Raw genomic sequence first — 23,824 nt, 5'->3', positions numbered from 1 at the left:
TTTGTTTCTTGACAAACCGTTCGAGCTGCGTGGTTTCCTTTGCAAGACTCTGTTACGTCAGGCAGAGCGGGTGCACTTCTTTTCGAGACTCCATAGAATTACGGCGATCGAGTGCATCTACAACGCTTTCTGTTTGCCCTCAACTTACGACGTGTTATACTGGGTTTCTTTTCCTTCTTATTTTTTCAGTTCTGTGTATAAAGGTTCTGCGACTATATAACTTACTTTCATTTCATCGAAAATAACAATAACGCACTGGTAGACAGCGACTAGCTCAAAATCGCGTTATAGAATCTTTACCGGAATACCAACGTGGCCAGAGTTAGCATATAGAAAAGGAGCTTAAACATCTGTGTAAACGTTCTTTGTACCACGTGACTATTCACTACCGCTTCCGCTGGCCTCTTATCTGCTGGTACGTGTGTTGTCTGCGCCATGCTGTGCGTTTTCTCTACTCTTTTCTTCCTGTTCAGTTTAGAAATCAGTCGCTATCGGTTTCACAGAGTTGCCGACCATGGTATTACATCGATTCTAAAATCGCTCTGGTACGTGGAAGCAGTTAAAGGAATGTGAATGGAATGGTGCATAGATATACATGAAAGGAATGGGAATGGAATTGAGTGGCTTCGTTTTCGCGAGTACTGATTTACTTTTGTGCCCCGAAAACATCACGTGCACGCACAGACTCGCAAATTTGATCAGGCGTCCGTGCTGCTTCTTCTGAGACATAGAAAGTTCCACGTTACCTGGGCTGTTGCTAACTTGTGGCACATCGGCGTAAGCTAAAGTAATGGCATTGTAATGGTGTGGCGATTACTGCAATTGCAAGGACTTTCAAATGCGCGAAATTGAAAGGAGTAGAATCCTGCAAGTACCTAAATCTATCAAGTGGAATAGGAATGACATTGACCGCTAGAATCCGCAGTCTTGGTCTATATGTCCTGCACTTCCCTGCGTACCATCCGGTCTCCTGTCTTTTGTAAGGCGCGAGCCACAGTTTCATGACAAAAAAAAAAGAAAGATTCAAGATTCGGTGATGACTTAGCACCGGTAACTCCCTAAGTATACGATCTATAGCATACTTACATAGTGATGATTATGACGTCTCGTTAGCTGCGCGTGCGTCACAGGCGACGTCACACTTCCTAATTTATCAAGGTGACGTTTCTATATACTATCTTTCTTTAGCGACTTCGTGCACACTGTGACGCGATCGCTGAGCACACCGAGAGTTTTCTATTAGATACCTACAGACCGGTTGCACTCCGTCTATAATGATATAAAGGAAATGCGAGACCGATAGTGGGATCGAACCTCTATCTTATCAGCACAGCAGCCCACTTCTCTAACCACGACACTATAGACCATGATCGATCGTTTACGCACGCATCTCTCGTGCCAAAGTCGCTCTTTGAAACGCCTGGTCCGTGCGTCCCGTGCCAGTTTCTGACACTCTTCTCTCGTGACAAGCAGCGCTCTGAGACGCTGTACCAGACTGTTCTACCTTCGGGAGCGGCCCACATTTTTAGACTTCACTAACTTTCGGAACAGCCCACATTTTTTTTTCGTACGTCGATTCACCTAAACCGTCGTTATCCTGGCACGACCGTGTCGAGTCACCTATCAACCCTCTTGAAGTTCATATCTCATTGTAAACTTGTGTGCATACAATTAATTTCCTTTGTCTTCTGATTTATACTATCCCATGGTTTTCAGAAGATCGCAAAAAAAAGAAAAAAATGTTTGGAATATGAAGAATATTTGTGCACGACGACATACTTATCAGACGTCGTCTAGATTTAGCGACTCTCGTACTTTCCGAAAGTGTCGTGATTTACTTATGTGCTGAAAACCAACCAAACAAATGAAATAATTGCGAATATAAAACGCTTGACTGGTCTAGTGGAACATCATTGGGCTAGAACGCGATAATTTATCCACACACACAAAAAGAAAGAATAAGAGTTTACAATATAATAGAATCCCATGCCAACTCGTTGGAAAATTCATGTGCTACTCAGTATTTTCCTGGGCTCTATAGTAGGTTTGTAGTCGCACTGTGTGCCTTTAGTCGGCTATGTTGCATCATAAATAATGCGAATTAATTTTTTTTCTTTTCACGCTTCGTCATCGATCCAACCGGTGATCCGCTTGCATTATCAACAGGATCATCCAGTCGTGACTGTTGGATGGAACGAAAGGAATAGAATGGACCGAACGGAATCCTTTCATTATACTCGTGCTGATGGTGTGGCCGAATAGCCCGACAATTTATGCAAGAAAGTTAATTAGTAAACAGAAAAAAACTTCGTGGCTCGCGTGTTTGAGATCCCAAATCTAGGAGTGCCCTACTGGCCGTACATTTCTTTTGTAGCTTCGAAACATGGCTCAGGCTCACGAGAGAGTTAATGAGATTGGCGATGTAAGTTTCTGGTAATTGATCTTGGCAGTAGTTAATTGTAGCGGAAAAATAAAAAGAAAGAAGGCGCAATGAGACGAGATTGTACATGGAACACACAGGAGGGGGATCAGGCACACAGAATAAGATGAAAACTACACGCATCAAGAACAGATCACATAAGCAAACAATTCAGAAGGAAAATTAGGCGGTTATAGGAGACACAATGAAAAAAGAATCATGGCCGTACATCTGGCATGCTGTTGTATGGGAGAAAAGTGAAAGACAAAAAAATAATGTCCTCGTATTTTCGTACATAACACCGCATACGGTAAAGACACGCAAACTCATCAGTGCCTCCAGCAAGCTGAAAGCGGTTTACGTGCACAGCATGCGAATGTATGCTCATCGTCTAGAGTACGTCTACGTACGTCTTTCTCATGAGGCACTTTGTTTTCCCGTCCCGTGGAAGCACAATACGAAAGAGCAAGCGTGATCAAGAGACATCGGGATCCTATGCACGAAAACAGAAATGGCACGACAAAGCGAAGTGCCCCGATGTTACGCCTCCCGTGTGTTTGTACACGTGCTGCGACGCATACAGAACTTTCGTCATTTGGAGCGTAAATAGAAGACGCTAATGACGGTGCGATGAAGGTCTGCTGCGCACTCATCTGCATCCCCACCCTATTCGACCGACCGATTCGCCGCGTTGATCGCGGGGAGGCACGCCTTCGCATGACGTCACACCGAATTGCGGGCGCAGCTGCGCGAAGTTGCCATGTCGTGAACCCCAATAACACCGACGCAGTTGTATATCGTTGCGTCGAATGGATAGAGCCGGAATTTTCTGTGCGTTGAATATAATGGCTTCTTTCGCCAACGCATTACTATAAATGCGTGGTAATCACTAATTAGGGAAGATTTGTTCATTAACTTTCCATTCTTTCTTTGTTTCATTACACGTTGTTTTGTAGAGTACACGAAATATAGGCAATATTGGTCACACCAATAAATAGTAAGTGACTGGTGCGAGGTTTAAAAGGAAACCTATAAGTATACGCGCAATGGATCACGTTTCGATGTAAATGTGGGAAACGAATTTTCATTGCACTGTTTTACAGGGCAGCATAAAGTAAATACAAAAAGAATTTGAAGTAAATGCGATACGCAGAAATTGCAAATCTTTTCGTTCACAAGTTCTATATGCCCATTGGCCTATCGCCCTCGCTAATGATATGTTCAACATCCCGACTGGCTGGTTTCCGCTGCTACGAACATTTCTAACGTAAGAAACGTTTTTGTGAATGCCAGCCCAGTACGCTAATACAGAAAGGTTAAACTACAAAGCAAGAAAATACAAATGCATGTCAGGACATCGCCAAATAAGGGGCACTTGTTATCAGTTGCCGAATATAAGCTGCTTACCACTGCCGGAGAAATATAATCCACTGCACACAAATCCTGAGGCTTTTCAATATACTCGTACTGAAAGTATGACACAAAATAGATTTGTGTTCTACTTTGTTTTGTCTCGCATTGCGCCGAGGAAGCATTTCGGGAATGTATAGACTGGAACACCAGCGCATTTCTCTGCAAGTTCAGACCGAGAATATCACTAAGATTGTTCTATCGCCTTCAAGATCGCGGTTTCGTAGCGATGCCTTTTTCGATCGTATTAGTTTTCATGCTTCGTTAGTGGTCAGGAGGAGGCTCCGCCCGCCTTATCAATGGGATCAGGTGGCCGTGAACGACGAATGATAAGAGTGGCATAGAAACGAGCGGAAGGAATTCCCACAAAATCGCTGCCCAGGATTCCTACCATGTTCATACACGCATTGAGCAATGACCGACATCGATTCCGCTGTTGCCACTGTCGAAAATTGCAAAAAAGAAACGTAATGGTGTCAGAAGGGTGTGACAATGGCCAATACACCTACAAGAAGAAAATAAATTTTATTGAAAAGAGTGGGCCGGCAGTTTTGGTTGTGGTGGTTTCAGGTGGCGGTTCGAAGGGCCTTTCTTTTTTTGTGTGTGTGTGTTTTAAATGGACTACCGGTGAACCCCATCCATCATTGATTATTCACGACCACCAGTTCACTTTGCTTGCATCAATGCCTCCCTTGCAAAGTAATGATAACAGAAGGCAAGCGAGTGTGTTGGGCACTCCCTTTCAAATAGAAAAGAATAAAAACTGACCTGTGCAGTGCGGATTGTGTCTTTTTGTGGCAATGCAATACTAGCAGGCAGGGGTGTGCGAATATTCTAAACTTTCAATGAACGAACAGAATAGTGTCCCATTCGATTCCGTGTTCGAATCGAATAGTCACTATGGGCAAATGCGAGCATCCTTTGAATACTTTTTGAACATCTCAAAACGGCAACTGCACCCAATTAAACATGAAATTTGAGCAATAGTACGGTAAGTTTTCACCCCTAGCGGGTATGGTACAGACATAAAACATGGGAACTTGCGTAGTGGAGTAGGCTACATTGCTTAGAAATGCGTACTTAACACGCTCTACAGCGATCATTCGCCCTCTCTGAAGAGTACTATACGCGCGAACAAACTGTTTCTTTGCTCTTGATGCTCCATTTTTGCTTTTAATAAACAACGGTTGATAAAGTACTATGTCATGACAGAAACTTGCTAACCTTAAGTATAGTAGGAGGTGAACATTGTTTTATAGAAACTGTCATAAAGGCTTCATTCTTCGAAAGCTGTTCGAAAACTATTCGGCATTCGATTCGATTCGCTTCTGGCACTATTCGATTTGTACTCGATTCGCTCTCAAAAATCACTGTTCGCACACCTCTATATACTAGCAGGATCAAACAGAAGAAAATTTGCGATAATTGTTGATAAGTTGAAGAGTAAAATTATAGCATTTGATAATCCTTTTTTTTTTAGTGTTGCGTGCACCGGTATATCTCTTAGAGGAACAACAATAATGTCCCCTACTGCACCTTCGTATTACATCAGGGAGCTAAAGTAGTATTGTGCGTAGAATATAAACCTTACGGAATTCAAGGATGTTTTCGCACCTCCAGTTATTCAAGCAATTAGCAATGCCGTACGAGCTCCTTTTCCAACGATTTGCTCAGTCATTGTTTAAGTACGTCGTACAGTCACAGACTCACACGAGGCTATGGATGTCATCATACTGCTTCATGCGTATGACGTCCGAAATATTCTTCTACGCAGTATCTCATCCTTTCATTAGAAACATTGAGTGGTATGCGTTATTAGAGCACGATAACCATAGACCGTGCAGTGTCGGGGAAGTTGTTTAAGGGCTGCATTTCAGCAGCAAATTGCTGTCTCTGTTTCACCTACCGCAACTGTCGGTAATAAATTGTTGCAAATTCATCTCATTTAGTAAACTGGGAGCAACTAGGTCATTGTGGCATTAATTAAGAAGCTATTAAATAAATGAAGCAGAAATAGTGTTTTTCCAAAATCAGAACGACCTTTTATATGGATGCATTAGTTCACTAAACCACCCTTTTCTATGTGTAGCATAAATGTTATAAACAGGTATAAGGTGCCTCAAAAAGTCTTGCACACATTTCGATAGGAGGACCTAGCCTTTGACGAAGAAAGGTCCTCCTATCAAAACGTTTGCTAGCCTCTCTGAGGTAACTTATCCCTGTTTATAACCTTTATACCACAGTGTGCTACCCCACCTGTCAGCCTCATCCTCGATTTTGTTTCTTTTCTGTGAGCGTAAGTGCGTGAGCTATAGACACAAGAAAACGTCCCCAACGGTGAAAATTTCTTTAGGTTGCAGTTGGCACAGTCCGGAAGGGGGATGTATGAATCAGTCTGGCGGAACGCAGTGTTTACATATGTCTTGCATATACTGCATTTCTTGAGGATTCGGGTAGTTGGGAGCGGTTGAAAGAGTCAGGGATTCGATCGTGATCGGGTGGCATGCGTTCAAACGAAGTTTGCCCCGCCTAATTTCTTGTGCTTCCTGAATATCCTGGATGTTTCGTATACCTCAGCTGTTGCAGCCAGTAACTATAGGTAGATGATTTACTAAACTCGACGTGAAAACCACCTTGAATGTCACGCACAGCCTATAGTACTGTGGTATAATTCAAGGTTATTTGCGCTGTTGAGACCTCGCCTCTGTGGGCTGCTTTGACAGCGCAAGCGAAAAGCGTCAATAATGTGACTGCTACATATGCGGACCGGGAAGATATTTTGAATTCACGGACGGAACTTGAAGAAACAACAGAGAACCGAACGCACTTTCTTTTTTATTTTCACATTTCTTTGATTCTTGGCGTAAAATAAATTTGCAAGGTGCTGGAAATGCGTCCCTAAGTTAACGCAAGTCTCTAGCAACTCCTTTGACTGTATACGCACACGAAAAGTTATCGAATGCGCACTAACGGCGAGTTCGTGATGTCAGTCTATATGCGAATCAGCGCGCAGGAAAGAAAAATAATGTGACAGTTACAGCTACGCAGCCCAACGTCAATTCGTTTGTATGGTATGGTATGGTATGATGAACTTTATTTAATGTCCTCAAGATCAACCCTTAGGTTGACGCAGGCGGCTCCCACGTCGGGACAGTAAGGTTTAACCTTACCGCCGTATCATGGGCCTTCTGGACGGCCTGTACTTGATCGAAAAGACCTCGACTGTGTAGGACTCGCTGCCACCAGTCTCTCTCCTTGTCACAGTCTGTGAAAGTCACAGGACACTGCCAAAGCATGTGATCCAGAGTAATGATGCCATTACACTTCTCGCAATTGATTCGTTTGTGTGGAAAATAAATTAAGCCTCTTCAGGTGATACACTCCTTGGTTCCACTGAATGTCCACGCGCAAGTCACGACACGCTTATAATTTATGCGTGCTTCTATTTATATCAATCTGTGCATAAATCCATCCGTCGCATGTTGAGCGTTTGTTTTGCGTCGTTCTAGCTGCTCTTCACTGTGCGCCGATTTGTGCCCGCTATATGAAGTTGTCTAAAATAAACCATATACCATTACGAGTGGCATATATATATACGTTATCGGACGTAGCCATTCCCATCACAACTGCATGCATTTTCCGAGTCGACGTAGATATACATAGCCGACAGGCTCGTGGCGGACTATTTCGAACTCGCTCATAACGCAGCGTCGAGCTGTATCACCGTTCTGCGTACAGAGGCCGCTGTTTGCCGTTCTATACTTCCGCGCCTACGCCAATAACCGCTGTAGGGCCAGCACACGTAACGTCACACGAGTGAAATTTCCGCAGGAATCTGTCGAAATGCGTCGGCTCGAGATTGAGATAGAAATAAGAACAACAAAAAATGCTTTCACCCAGCTACGTAGGCTATACATGGGCGATGCAATAATAATATATGGGGTTTTACGTGCCAAAACCACTTTCTGATTATGAGGCACGCCGTAGTGGGGGACTCCGGAAATTTCGACCACCTGGGGTTCTTTAACGTGCACCTAAATCTAAGTACACGGGTGTTTTCGCATTTCGCCCCCATCGAAATGCGGCCGCCATGGCCGGGATTCGATCCCGCGACCTCGTGATCAGCAGCCTAACACCATAGCCACTGAGCAACCACGGCGGGTATGGGCGATGCAGTACGTGACGTCGCTTACAAGAAATCGTTGAAAGAAAATCGAAAAAGTATAAGGACGTGCGAATATTCAAAATTTCGAACACGAATAAAAAATTCATTGCTATAGGATTCGCATTCGATTCGCATTTGACACGAGGATTCGCTACTCGACTTCACGTAACGTAAAAACTGCACACGACGAAACGTGCATTGACAAAAGCAAGGCATCGAAACGACAGAAACAAGCACAGGCGTTGCCATGCTTTCCTTACACTTTTCATTACGCAGTTTCTACCCGAAGCTGATAGGCACCTGCTGGCCCGGCGCATTCTATTATTGCATCACTATTCCGAATTGTTAAATATCCATTTCTGTCCGAATGTAAGGGGCAACAACACTTATCGGAGTCCAGAGGGAGAGGGGGGAGGGCAAGTGGAAGGCTGTTCCGTATACTTTTCTACACCAAAAGAGCCGCACTTGTTGCGCAGGGGACTTTCAGTGCGAACGCGCGAGGCAGGTAACTTGTGTTCAATAATTTCCAGTCGATAGGAATCCCTCGCTGTTACAGGCAGTCTGTAAAGAATATCTTCTCAGTTTTGACAGAGCAAATTATCATTTAACCAGTCTTGCCTTATTGGCATCCTGCCATAGAACGACGTGCGGTGTTGTGTAGTGTCACACTTATTTCCTTCAACGAAGGCAAGATTCTATATAGAGGCGACACGCTGTCACCTTACTTCATTACTGTCAATGTCTTGGTGGGGCAGATAACTGAAAGCAGTTGTTTCTCATTTGTAAACGCATAAGTTGACCAGCCTTTTGCAGTTGTTGGCGGCACTACATGCACGTATCGGATAACTTAAGTAAGTCTTATACTTTTTTTCTATCGAACGTATACTATCGTGCTCAGTATGAGCTGAACGACGCGCGACCACTTTGCGACGAGCTTTCGGATTGTCTAGCTCATATCGAGTGCGATATTACTTTACATTTCGGATGTGTCTAGGAATTAGAAAAATATGCCATGATCGATTCTATATTCAAAGGTGATTTTTCTCGAATATATTCGTATTCGAATCGTTTCGGAAATTTAGCGATCCCAGCACTCCTACTAAAAAGCTCTGGCTGCGCCATTGGCCCAGGCAGCGTCTGCGCGATATTAGTCGAAAACGCTTCCTGTTTCCAAGGATACGCAGCATTGCGCAATTTTTCTTTTTATTTTTGTTATATGGCGTCCACGCTCCCTATATTCATATTTTTTTTTTCGGCTTTGCAACGCTCTCGCGAGTTCATATCCGGTTCTTGAAGTAAAACTTCTAGCAAGCACCTTGCGAGCACCCTCCTCCATTTTCATGAGAACTCGCGCTGCTGAAATTAAATGTTAAATTAAATGTCATTGATATAATCAACTGCACATTGTATGAATATATTGTACGTATATATATATATATATATATATATATATATATATATATATATATATATATATATATATATATATATATATATATATATATATATATAGAGAGAGAGAGAGAGAGAGAGAGAGAAAGAGAGAGAGAGAGAGAGAGAGAGAGAGAGAGAGAGAGAGAAGGGTGCTTTTTTAGGTGCAGCAATTTTTGAACGACAGCCTGTGGCAGGTAGCACAATTGTAACGCTTAATCTAAATTACTCGATCAGGCGGCCATTACTTCTACGAGAAATCAAAACGTTCAATTGAATAATTACGCGAATTAGTTTTTTTTAATAATTACTTTACTCCCCATATTTCAATCTACTACTTATAGCAGCCGAGTTCGCACGGCGTGTCCGCTTGGAACGAATCCTCTGGACAGCACCAGTTGCGAGATGTTAACTTTCAAAGTGTCCGTCGGAATCCATTGACGTTCCAGTTCATTTTGTGCTTTAATGCATAAAGCAGTGTTGTCTTAAAAAAGTAACTTTAGTAAAGAAAATAATAATTTATAAAATGTATTCGGAATATTACTTAAATGGCAAATATAAATATTCTGAGGTATTAGAGAAATAGATTTAAATGATTTTATATTTATCTTCATTGCGATTTACGCAGCTCCTCTTCTGTATGGCGAAGTAATGCATTTTGTGGAAGTGAAAATACAAGTAAAGACTCGCTCTCAGACTCGCCATATCTAAGCAGACTAGTCTTCTTTAGCTCAGATATAGCCTATAGTTTTATGTCCCCTTGTGTTCTTGGACGTTTGGCCCAAGGCTTATGATAATTTTGTCGTTGTTGTTGCTTGAGGCGGTCCACCTTAATATTTGAAAATACTAGATTCGGACGATCTTAGTGCATCACGGCTATTTTGGTTTCTTTTGTGCCTAATTACTTGTGTGTGGGGGGGGGGGGAGGGGGGGAGGGGGGAGGCGGAGTGAGGGGGCGATAGCTTTGAAGTCAATGCAATAAGTCAACAGCGAGCAGCTGTGCAAAGTTAATGTGTTCTATTTCCATCGTTGAGTAGCACATCGTACAAGCATCTACTTGCCCGACGTATCGGCAGCATGTAATTTGAGCTACCTCGAAGTAGAACGTTTCCTTACACCATTTTAACTAACAGTATTTGTGTAAAATTAATTATTAAGTCACCGGTGATGAGGCAGTTGCTGCGTTAAATGTTTGTTAGTGTTCAGGCTCGATTAGTTGTTTTGAAGCCCCGGCTACTTAATACTTACCTGTGGCCAGTTGCAGTCCCTGGCATTACAGGTATTATTATTATTATTATTATTATTATTATTATTATTATTATTATTATTATTATTATTATTATTATTATTATTATTATTATTATTATTATTATTATTATTATTATGAAAACTCAGTTGTTTCGTGTTTCGTATTCCGCGCAATAGCACCAGAGAGCATAGACCTTTCCGTATGCCAGCCTGTCATCACCAACTGTCGACTGTCCGAGAGAAGAATACTGGACGCATATGCACAGAACGCTTTTGCGCTTGAATTGTTCGTAAGATCTAATTCCAGCCAATCCTGATGCTGGACATAGGCGACCGGCCAATGACAAACAGCACTTTCGAGCAAAAAGCTTTGTGAATTCGGCCCCTGAATCTTCATAACGCTTACTTTCATGGCATTTTTTCATGACGCGCTGGCACTGTTCTGTTCCGAGCTTTGCGTTTGTTGTTTCATAGTTTTACACATTGTTCAACTGCGTTTCTCCTTCATTTCTCTTCTGTATTTACCTTGCGCTTTGTTCTGTGTGCACCTTCTTTATGTCCTCTCTCCTTTTCGTAATGGTTCTTTTTATTCATTGTGTTTTTTTTACTTATGTAACCCTGTAGTTTTTTTTTTCTTTTTTTATGTATGCGTGCGCCAGCACTCAGACCTTATAGGTTGTTCCTGAGCATGGTAAATTATTCATTTATTTTTTTAATCCCCCTTCGAAACGCGGCGGCAACAAATAGTCACCTAGCCTGATTTAACTATTCAAGTCTTCTGCAGAGATATAGATATCAGTTAGCATTTTGTCTGTCCCATAATATATTGTTTTCTCTTCCTTAAACCCTCTATGTCTGCCTTTAGGGGGGGGGGGCGAATAGTGATTTTTGAGATCGAATCGAACAGTGCAAAAAGCGCATCGAATCCAATACTTTCGGAATAGTTTTCGGGTGACCAACAGCCGTTATCACAATTAATATCAAACGATATTCACATCCCAGTAATATTAAAGTTAGCAAGTTTCTGTCGTTACATTGCACGTTATGAAGAGTTGTTTATTAAAAAGCACAAATGGAGCATTGGGAGCAAACAAGTAGTTTCTTCGCATGCACAGGACTCTTAAAAGATTGCGAGTTATCGTTGTATAGCCTGTAAATATTGCTAATTAAGTGATGTAGCCTGCTCCACTAGGCAAGTTCTGATGTTTTGCGTCTATATAGTATACGTCCGCGGAGGTAAAAAATTACCGCATTTGACGCAGTCGATGTTTTGAGATATCATAAATGTATTCGAAAGATGTTCGCATTTACGAACAGTGACTATTCGATTCGAAGACCGACTCGAGTAGGGCATTATTCGATTTGTTATTCCAAAGTTTCGGATATTCGCACGCCCCTGCCTGGTATATAGTTGCCTATGTCTGTTACGGATCTGGTTCTATGAATTTCTTCCCTACTTTTTTTTCCTCCCCACCAATACTCTAAACGTATGTTTCTTAACTCGACTACTGACAGGTTAATGTTCCCATCCACTTTAAAGCCAAGCGCCTCTAGTAGGCAGGCGTTTCCTACTAGTCTCACTGGGGGAATCCCTTCGCATTCCAGTAGAACGTCCTGAGTGGTCTCCACATTTTTTTTTTCTGTAGCATACATATGCCTCATCCTTTTGCGAATATTTGCTCCGGTATGTTTTTGTCCTTAGGCAACCAGCTCGGGCCTCAGATAACAAGGCATTGCCCTTTGCATCATCGTATAGGATTTTCTTTTCTAATTTCTTTTTTGCCATTCTTGAGAATCTCCGTGGTCTCGTTTGTTCCCATTCTTTGGATCCAGTTTACTGTCTTTGTTTCTCTCACTTTCTTTTTGGTGACTCCTGGTTCTTTTTGTTTTGTTTTTATTTACGCTTTCAATAACCCTGTACCTGGTTGCCAACCGCCTTGACCTCTTCCCTCATTATGTGTCCCCGCTTTTCAGGTGTAGATACTTGTCCACTTGTCCCGATTTAGCCGCCCCTTTATTTTCACTTATGTTCCTGCGTCTTTCTTCAAAACTAATTTTTTTCCGTGCTTCTCCGACTTCAAAAGAGGCCCAAACCATGCCTCCCTGCACCGTCTCATCGTAGGTTTAACGTGGGCCTCCAAGACCCACTGGCATATACCGTCCTTATAGTTTAACTTCCAATCCCAATAAAATGTCTGATTCTATACGCACATTTATCGCTGGTACCATTGCTCCTTTCCAGATCCCTAGTACCACCTCGTGTGTATTGTAGCCCCAAAGGGATCTATGTGTCATTGTTGCTGCATTCCGCTTCACCTTCATTCTTAGATTATCTTGATGGATGCTTGAGTAGATCTTTTCTTCGTTTATGCGCACCAAGGTATATATATTGCTTGACTGTGGGTGTCAATTTGCTGTTGAATTAACGCGACGTCATTTCTCGTCTCCTAATTAAAGATCATAAGTCCCGATTTCTCTGTACTAAATTTAAGGCATAGATTTGTCGCTGCATTGCATACATATTCGCAATTCTCTGTAACGACCGAAATGATGCAGCACCACCCTACGACATTTGACCGAAATATTCTTTCCCCCGTAAATTTGTAGCGCTGATATATCGGGCACTCGGCTCATTTCGATCGGGTTAGTTCTGTAAAAAAAAAAACTGTGACATTTTCGTTGCGACGTCGTTGTTGGCAGTGACGAGAAAAAAAAAGAAGCTTATCTTTATTAGAGAGCCGTAGCACAGCGTTACCGTCTTAGTGCCTTTGAGAATTTGAGATATTCATGGGCAACAAACCGCCTAAGGTATATTTTGTTGGTTTGTTCTGACTGTTGAAAAGCACCGGAACATCATCTATAGAAAGACCAAAAAGAAAAAAAAAAGGACTTCTGATTTCACTAATATTTTTGTCATTACTGACTCCAGTTGCTAGTTTCTTTTATTTCTTTTCAATTATGACCTTGGTTCATGATCACTCATAGTGGTACCATCAGTTTGGTGCACCTTTAGGCTGAGCATGGTGTTTCCGGCCTTATTTCGTCTGCGACGTTATCCTTCTCCTCCCCATATGTTGCTGCATGCATTCTGTTCGTAGCAGGAGAGAGTGTGCGTGCGCGCTTACTTGCTTTATTTTTTTCGAGCACAGCTGCGCCCTTGCGGTTCCATAAGTCCGCTTGAGACGCCATTTAAAAACGGGCACATACCTTGTCACCGACGCAGCATCCCTTTGTACTTTTTCTATGCTTTTGTCCCGAATCAGTCAGAGCACAGCTGCTGCTCATGCATAGCAGGCATTGCTTCGGTACTGACACGCTGAGTGCAAGCAGACATAACAATGCGGCCTTACTTCGCCTTTTCTTTTGTTCGTGCGAAGTGAGGCTACATGCAGAAACAAAGAGGTGCTTGCAAAGCGAGGCACTGCGTGATCTCACTCCCCGAACAGAACTCGTGGTTTCCTGCCAACACAGCGTAAGGTCTAACAAGATAAGTTTACGTCACGCGTAGACAAACGATAGCGTATCGCTACGCTAGTCGGCGAGGGGGCGGGGTTATTATTTTTTTTTTTCAGATTCGCCTCTGCGAAGCCTGGAGACAGGCCAAGTGTCGTCGCTTATCGCTACGTCAAGACAAAAGCACCGCGATCGCGAAACCGATCCACTCGACGAGGCGCCACACCGCTGCGCAAGCTGTGGGCTCGGCTAGGGGAGGAGGCAATCGGATGCGAGCAGTTTGTTGCCAGTCGCGGGAGTCACGTGAACCTCAGCGTTTCTTCGTAGCTGTAGTGTCAGCCCAACTATAGGTGGTGCTGGCTCAGCGCGCGGCCAGTGTTTGCTTTTCACACGGCACTCGCGAGCTGCGCGATGACGGGCGACGTCACAGAGAATGTCGGACTGAACCAGGTGAGAGTTTTATCTGTCCCTATCGAAGGCTAGTGCTTTCTGGCTGTCGGTAGTGCGCGGGCTCGTGACAATCGTCCACGAGCGCTGGACGACCATTTCGCTTTCGATCGATCGGTGGTTAATTGCGTCCGTGTTGGAAACGCTGGTTAATTCTAACCTCACTCGAAGTTGTTACGAACACTTTAGCGAAGTCGCCAGCGACCGCGCAAGCGTCGCCGGACGCGTCTGAGCAGCTGCCGTATTTTATCCCCTACTCTGCCACTCGCCCTATGTCCCTGCTTTTGAAACGAAGGGGATCAAAAACCAACCTTGAGTAGTTTTGTAGCAACCCTCTGTGTATCGGGACGCTGGCTGACGGCGTTATATTTGGTGCAGAAAACACTGAAAATATTAAATCGAAGTTTTTGCGAATCGTCGCTATAGCTCAACAGCCAAACTGCGCCTACAGGGAAAAAGAGCTTTTAAGGCTAACGAACTGAAGTAGTAGGTTTTGGTGGCGATACTTCCGCAAATACCCGCCATGGCCATGCCTTTGTGGTTGCTATGGCGTTGTGCTGCGGAGCACGAGATCGGGTCCCGGTCACGCAGCGCCCACATTGCGATGTGAGCAAAATGCGAAAACGCTCGTGCGCCGTGCTTTTGGGAGGGCGTTAAGAAAAAAAAACGGGTTTTTAACAATTAATCCGGAGCCCTACACTATACACCGTTCCTCGTAATCCTTCGTGCAGAATTTCGGGACGTTAAACTTATTTTCTTAACCAGGGGAAATATGCAGAGACTAGCGTGCATGTCGTCGTTGTGTGTTCCATTCGTATCCATATCTAGGTTAGTAGAACGAGGCGGACTCGCAAGCAGGCACTGCGCGGAACTGACAATTTTTGCTATGGGGCATATTATACAAGCAGCAGCATAGCGACTTTAATAAGCGACATCCCGAAGGGCTTTCGAAGAACGGCAATATACAGTGCACGGCATAAATGAAGGCGACGATGATGGGCAGCAATTTACTTTGCACTCCGTAATTTCGTCTTGCTTTAGAAGCGGCAGCGGATTATTTGATTTTTCTGTTTCACCGTAGAAAAGGTATGTCGTTCTGGCTTTGTCTTTTTTTTTATTGCGATAAGGACTTGCCCTTAAGGCATAATTCTTGGTGCGTATTTGTGTATTACATGTGTACTGTGAGGCCTGGCTTTGTAATGTTCCTGTCTTTGTATCAAATCCAAGCATGCATCGACCCTTCCCGTTTTGGTGTGAAGTCGAAGTAGCTGCATTTTTCCAGATTGCGGATTGACGGCCATGTCGCGCCTTGAGAAGTGATTTCAGGAAGCTTAGTCTACAATGGCATCCGGGAATTTGGAAGTGCCCAAGTTAAATGTTAAATTAAAATATCGTTTCAGTATTGTTATCTGATCCATTGGCTTTCGAGCTTATTTTGTCATCATCTTTATTATCATTTTCTTGCGTTGTTCTGTCATAGTTTCACATATTGTTCAACTGCCCCTTCTCTTCCTTTTCCTTTTGTATTCACCTTACGCCTCGTATCTACACTGTTCTTTTCAAGATTGTTATTTTTTTTATTACTCTATATTCCCCTGCCGTTCTTTCTTTGTGTATGCGTGTGCCGGCACTCCTGATTCATAGATATAAAATTTTTTTTTAAAGTTCGGCAGCATGTTACACTCCTGTAAGACGTGAAGGGGAAAGCCTACTGCACATGTGGTAGGGCGTTAAGGGGTCAGACTTCTTTCAAGACATAACGAGCTGCAGTGGGAAGTAAACGTATGGCGCTGTAAGTCGACCTCCTCAACGACACATGCGAGCATCTAATGCGTTACCTAACGGTTCTTTCGTTCTCTCTAGCTTTCCGTCTTTCTTTCTTTCGTCCTTTCTTTGCTTCTTTCTTTCTTTCGCTACTTCTTCCGTTCCTTCTTTCGTTCTTTCCTTCGTTCTTTCTTTTGTTTCTTCATTCATATTCACAATGCTCGTTTGCTTGTTTACGGGGGCACGAGCCATTCCTGATGATGATATTTTTTGCATCACTGATATTTTGCGTCACAGGACTAGACACCTCTATTTTAGGGTATGGGCCATTGCAACGAGACACTTAAGGCTTTCGCCTTAAAAGAAGGCAGTAAAATATGGTATTTATGATTATGGTATGTGCAGGCGATGCTGATGTCAAAAGGCTAGAGCTTGTCAACTAGGTCAATATTGTCTTGAAGGAAGGAAGGAGAGAGCGAGAGAGAGAGAAAGAGAGAGAGAGGCAAACACTTACTTGGGGAATCCAGGTTGAACGAGTTGGTCTTTCTTCGCCCAACATGGACGCAGCTCCCTCAGTCCAGAAAGCCGTTGACAATCGCTGCTTCTCGTAGCTGGTTCACTAGCCTGCGCTGACCATTACGGTTTTTCTGATTATTGTTTTAATAAAGTTTATCTCTCTATTTATTTATGCGCTGATATTCCAGGTCTGAGGCTGCAAACGAAGCCTCCCACGATTCTCTTCGCGATGTTCTGTTTCGCCTTGGTTTTCTGTGGCTTCTGTTTTGTGGTTGGGTTTGAAGGAAGGAGAAAAATAAATTGAAAGTTTGACGTTTCTTTGAAGAAGGAGAAGCCATATGACCTGGTATGGCTTCAGGCCCGGTCACTCAGTCACGGACATTTTGTGTCCGTGACTGTTTTCTTTGTTGACTCCCCTTGAAACTTGTGTTAGTACCCGTGGTTATTTCCTTTCTTGGCTGTCCTTCAAAGCTCTGTTTGTGCGCAATGAGGGCATTTTGTGGCATGTTCATTTCCGTTTGTAGCTTTTTTTGACGACTCTCTGTTTTCACACCTCTTGTCACGTCATTGTCACGAATTGTTGACATCTGTTATTCTGATATGTTCTCTTAACGGTGCATTGAACTTCTCTTTGCGCACAAATATATCTGACGAGGAAATGAACGCCAAACCCAAGGGAAGGTGCAAAGAAAGCTTCGCTTTAAAATCAACTTTATCTCAAATCTCGCAGGCTATATTATTATTATTATTATTATTATTATTATTATTATTATTATTATTATTATTATTATTATTATTATTATTATTATTATTATTATTATTATTATTATTATTATTATTATTATTATTATTATTATTATTATTTGGTCAAAGTTTGTAAAAGGTCATTTTCTGTCCATATCTTATCGATTTATCGACCACCCTCATGCAGCCTTTCTCGGTTTCTTGTTGAGCTTGAAGAAGCTCTGCGGCAGTGGAGCTCAGTGGACCAATTTTGCTTGATCGGAGACTTGAATATCAATATTTTATGCCCTGAAAAAGTGACTGTGTGTGATTATTTATCTACGTTGTCCGCTTATGGTCTGGAATGTACAATTGCAGATCCTACTAGAGCGAAATTAGTTAATAATAGCCTAGTGCAACCTTGTTTAGATCACATAGTGGTCAGAGCTCCCTGCTGTTCATTTAGGTCATGTACTATTGTACAACGGATGGCGGACCACTATTTTGTAGCATGTCGTCTAGTTTTACCAGACGTGTCTAGAACGTCATCGGTGTAAACTGGATCTGGGCAGCGTAAATGCTTTGTCCCTACTGTTAATCAATCCAAGCTTGATAACCTTATCGTTTCGTTTGACTGGGCATCCTTAACCAAAGAAGATTCTTCGGGCAAAGTATATGTAAGGTTCTGTATGCAAATGAAAAATTTTTGAATTGCGTTGCATAGGGCTGATAGCTAAGCCGATGAGAAAGGGTCACTGCTGGATGAACACGGAAATTCTTGCTTCCATTTCCTATCTAGACAACTTGTGGAAACGCTGCAAAAGAAATCCCAGAAACCAAAGACTGTCATTAGAATACAAGTCGGCAAGAACTAGAGTTGTTGCTCTTCTGCGTGGCGCCAAACGCCGTTACTTTTTTTATAAATTCCAACAATCTTCAAATAATGTAAGCAAAACTTAGTCTTTGGTGAATCATCTCAGAGGAGTGAGTTCCAATAACCGGTCTATTTTCGGTGTTTTTCAACAACCTCCCACGGAAGTGGCCGATGCTTTCAACAGGCACTTTGTTAAAGCGTCCCAAAGGGCCGTCTCTCCATATACAAGCACTACGCCGTTAGGGTAGTCCGTATCTGCGTCGGCTTTTCTTCCGAGAATATTGAAGGGTGATCTGGAAGAAATTATTTTCAGTTTCCGTCCTAACAAGTACACTGGATATGATGGAATTGCTTTACACACCATCAAAAGGAATTTCAATGCGCTGTCAGATATTATCCTGCATATACTGAATGGTTTTTTGGAAGGCGACGAAATTCCAGAATGCTTAAAAACTGCAGTTGTTGTACCACTACACAAGTCAGGGAAGAATGATGGTATTGAAAACTATCGGTCAATTTCTACATTGCTGATTATTGCTCAGGTCTTAGAAAACTTTTTTTCACACTATGTCTTCTTTTGTTAACAAATTTTCTATCCTGACCAATCGACAGTTTGGCTTTATTTCAGGGCGTGGTACTGTGGCACCGCTTGAGGAATTTTCAGATGAACGGTTCTCGGCATTTGATCAGAATCTTTTCACATGTGCGCTATTTTTAGATGTAGCGAAAGCGTTTGACACCCTGAATCATCAAATCTTGTTAAGTAAACTGCATTTTTGGGGATTTCGTGGGCCTTTTTACAATGTTCTCGAAAATTACTTGAGCAACAGATTTCAGGTGGTCTCTACCGATGATAAGGGCGTATTTAGTTCTAAGCTGTCGGTAAAAGCTGGAGTTCCTCAGGGGTCCATTTTGTCGCCATTGTTGTTTAATATTTTTGTTAACTACTTCCCTTTGGCAATTTCGAAATGTTCAATATTCCAGTATGCTGACGACACCTTTCTTATAAAACGTCCACTGAAATGTTGCAAAATGACGTGTACAAAGCAATGCTTTGGTTCTCTAATAATGGGATTGTTGTAAATGCCCAAAAAAGAAAACTTGTTTGTTTTCGCTCCCCACTTAAGACTACTGTTGTTAACATGCCTCTCTACTTGCATGAGTCAGACTGTGTTCATTGTAAATGTGCGCCTATTCCATACGTGGATTGTGTGAAATATCTCATAATCTATTTCGATAGTATTTTATCGTGGCAACATCACTTATCACTTATTTGTTCTAAACTGAGGTCAGTAGCATGGCTGTTATTTAATATCAACAGTATTGCACCCTTGTCTGTAAAAAAAGGTTATAGCACAGGCAATAGGTTACAGTGTGTTGAGGTACGGCAGTACAGTCTTTGGCTTTTGTTCGGATCGTTGGAGATGCAGGGTTGACCGGATTATAAAAAAACATTCTTAAAGATGTTGCGTACAATTCTCCAATAGTAACATCTGCAAATATCTTCCGTGAACTTGGTCTACCAAACTTCCATTCATTACTTATAGAAACAGTTGCCGTTAAACATTTCTGGAATTCCGCTTTCAAACAAAAAAGTGCCGCCGCAAGACAGCTTAGAAAACATGTCCGTTATGTAGTTCCTCGTTCAGCCACAAGGTATGGCGCGGCCAGACGCTGTGCTTATGTGCCTGACATATATTTAACAAATTACCAGAAGAAATTTTTAACGTGACATCAAAAAGCAAGCTCAAACACTTCTTAAAGCAGCTACAGTAAAATTAACCTCTTCTATATTTTTTTGCATAACAATATTTACCTCTTCAACTTTTGTTATATGTAGATAACCAAATGTTATCTTGTTCTTATCAATTTTTTGCCCTTCGTGTTACTTTTTATTTATTTATTAATTAATTTTTGTAATTTTTTGTCTTTCGTGTTATTGTTTTATTTATTTTTTTTTCTTCATTTCTCATCAATTTATGTATATTTTTTTGCTTTGTCTGTCACATTCATAGGCATGGTCCTACAAGCCAACTGAGGCTTAGACCGGCCTGCTTGTGTTGTTTTGTATACTTTGTGGCAATAAACATTATTATTATTATTATTATTATTATTATTATTATTATTATTATTATTATTATTATTATTATTATTATTATTATTATTATTATTATTATTATTATTATTATTATTATTATTAAATATACACTGCGAAGTCATTACCACAGGCATGGCGCTCTTCGGCCATACTTGGCCCTTGCGCCATTAAATATCAAACATTCATTGATTACTATTATTACAGTGAAAGCTCGTTAATTCGAACTTCAATAATTCGAATTTATGGATAATTCGAACTGTACGATTTGGTCCGGCCAAGCTCCACAGAAGTCTATGTATAAAAAAGTCCGTTAATTCGAACGCGAGAAGGTTCCCTCACGGATAATTCGAACTACGCTCGCCTGGCACACGGCCAGAGAAACGCGCTTACTGCCTACACACAAGGCTGTATTGCCTCCGAAACGGAGAGAATGGCGAGAGAAGGCAAAATCGGAAAAAAATCTAACCAACGTGGGGTCAGCCAGAATGCAGCGGCGGCTGCCGCCTCTCCGTTCTACGTAACCTCCGAGACGTCTTGCCCGTTGCGAATCTCGGAGGCTTTGCAAATCTTGTACACCTGCTAATGTTGTGTGCAGATGGCACGGCAAGCGCCAAAACACAGCTAATCAAGTACGTCGCAGCTGCGCTTGCAATCAAGAACCAACGAATCAGGGCCTTCGCCACCTTCACATGTTCAGCGTCTTTGTCTCGGCAGTCTTCATCGGTTGTGCACCTCTGTTTTCAGCTTAGGAGCTATCGGCCGTCGTGATTCATTGTGATGGTGTTAAGCCTCGGCTAACGTTCGTTTCGGTGGACATCGGTGGTGTGGCACAGTCGGACCCAGAGCTTCGACTTAAAGATGGCGTGTGCCCGCGGCACACGCCATCACTTTTTGACACGTCAAATTTCTGACATGCCCTACTGCTTCCAAATCGCAGTGTACTGTTGCTCTCCTTCACTTTCGTTAGTTCGAACTTTCGTTAATTTGAACTGAAGCGGCTTCCCCTTGCGGTTCGAATTAACGAGCTTTTACTGTATTGCCTTTAAAACCACTCACCAAGACTGCTAGGCAAGCAACCTCTAACACAGCTACTACCTCATCACCGGTGACTTCAACACTGATTTCACACTAATGCCGAAATTAAAAAATGGCACAAGAAAACATGTATAGTTAAATGTCATCTCAAGTGTCACGTTTCCGACACGTCGAGCAAACTAGTGCTTGAACGTTGTCCTGCTGAATAATAGAAACCTGAAATATGGCCGTTTTACAGAACTTCTCCAAGCTTGCTACACTGGCCACAAGACAACCTGAACATGCATGGTAACACTCAAAAGAAACGAAAATGCACACGATGCAACAAGATTCTTCTGAATCAAATACGTTCAAATAATATGTCTTGGACCACCTCGAAAAAAAATTTCCTAAGCCTCTTGGCAAACAAGCAGCGAATATACAGGTACATAAAGTTATACAGAACGTTATACCGAACAAAGAAGCCATACACAAAATAAACACGATGCACCAAAGGTATCTCAATCAAATACCTTGAAATAATACAAAGTTGGACCACCATGAACAATAAAAAGAGACAGAAAAACCTTTGGACAAGCAGTGGCGAACGTATGTGTTTATTTGAACTGAGTAAATGCAGTAAACTTTGAAATCAAGACTGACAGTTATAGTCCGTAGATGTACGAATATCGAATTTTACAATATGAGTTAACCACACAGAAAATTGTGTACATCACGTATGAGGTAAAGTCAATACTTATTGTTTATCTAAATAACACTTTTCTTCCTCTAGAATCGCGTAATTTATAATTAACATTCATATGCATTTTTTGCTTTCAAATTCTTACTCTGCTTCAAGTTAACACTTTATTCTTGCGCGGCACACCTACTCCTCCCCGCTAACAACCCTATAAGCGTTGGCTTCCTGCCAATTCCTCCGTAGTTGGTACCTGAGGAAAAAAATGGGCAAGTGAAAAGAAGGCGGCGAAGGAATCGCTGAATTCGGTTGTCTTTCGTTCTCGCAATGCCTGCAACTAGCATTTACCTACTGTGCATGTGCCTCGAGAGGGTAATTAATTTCCCCTAATTTAAAGAAAAGACGCAACGTTTCTAACTGTACAATAAACATACCTTTAATTATTCGTTAATTGTGAGGACTCATTAGAAAATGCACAAACATGTTACCATCTTTGTGAATCAACCAAAATATCGTGGATTCAGGCGACATGCCTTCAAGACGTGTTGTACGCAGCCTCTCGAATAAGGTGCAGTTGAGCACCAGGGGTTGAATTCACGAAGCCTCTTTTTTTTTTTTTTCGTTCGTAAGTGCTCCTTCCCATTGGCCGGCCGCCTTCGCGGATGACGCGTCCAACATCAGGATCGGCTGAAACTTTCTTTTACGAGCAGTTGTGACGGAAGAGATCTTTGTTTATACGGGCCTTCATACGCATTTAACGAGGAAAAAAAAAGCTTCGCATAGTGTGTGTTGAAGCGCTTTACCTGACGGAAGACTCCATCATTCATTGCCGAACATCCCCCCCCCCTTTATGTGCGTGCGTGTGTGTGTGTGTGTGTGTGCGTGTCTGTGTGTGCGTGTGTGTGAATATGGGCCCATAATTTCACGCCAAGCATACGCCACATCGTGCTCTCCGTTATTTTATTTACTTGTTTATCTTTCGACGAGACAAGGCGACGCATCGCGACACCACTGTCAGTCGCAGAATCGCTACAATATATTTAAACATCCCTTTTCCTTTCTCTGGCATCCGTCGGGCGACAGTGCTTGCGAACCTGTTCGTCGACAAACGGCCAAACGACCGATTTCACCACAAAAGCTCTGAAAAGCGTCCTCCGTCGTTTCGTTGATGCGGAGCTGCGTTGGTTTTTGGCGCCCGCACGAAAAAGCAACCGCAGTATGTTTTGAAAGCGCAGATGGTGCGCAGTCTGTAGCGCTTTAATTTTCTATTTACGCGCCCCACTGGCTGGAAAGAAGAACCGACGCTAGCGAATGTTCGCCCCCCCCCCCCCCCACCCCTATCACCGCCGCAGCTGCCGCAATTGTGTCGAGATGCGGTTCTGCCCGAAAAAGAAAAGCGTAAAGAACTTTTCAGTCTTTGATTTGAGCGCTGTCTACGCAGCTGTGCTTATAGGCTTTATTTGTTTATTCTCTTTTTTATTTTCACAAGAGAAAGAAAGAAAGAAAGAAAGAAAGAAAGAAAGAAAGAAAGAAAGAAAGAAAGAAAGAAAGAAAGAAAGAAAGAA

General features: G+C 42.4%; 1 protein-coding gene across 3 annotated transcripts in view; it reads left to right on the top strand.

Annotated features, from left to right (window-relative positions):
- The window catches only part of ATP8A (ATPase phospholipid transporting 8A1), a 134,575-nt gene that overhangs the window by 2,760 nt on the left and 107,991 nt on the right, over positions 1 to 23,824 (top strand). Inside the window, exon 1 of one of the 3 annotated variants that reach the window (XM_065432711.2) lies at positions 14,397 to 14,576. The exons of the other annotated variants lie outside the window; for them this stretch is intronic. Coding sequence (XP_065288783.1) covers positions 14,538 to 14,576 — 39 coding nt within the window. The 5' untranslated portion in view covers positions 14,397 to 14,537. Of the gene's footprint in view, positions 1 to 14,396; positions 14,577 to 23,824 lie in introns of those variants that run through there. 3 annotated transcript variants of the gene reach the window in all.

The sequence above is a fragment of the Dermacentor albipictus genome, chromosome 3, assembly GCF_038994185.2.
Source record: "Dermacentor albipictus isolate Rhodes 1998 colony chromosome 3, USDA_Dalb.pri_finalv2, whole genome shotgun sequence".
In the NCBI taxonomy this organism is placed as follows: domain Eukaryota; kingdom Metazoa; phylum Arthropoda; class Arachnida; order Ixodida; family Ixodidae; genus Dermacentor; species Dermacentor albipictus.
The sequence above is the reverse complement of the archived record's forward strand: the minus strand, read 5'-3'. Positions and strand labels throughout refer to the sequence as shown.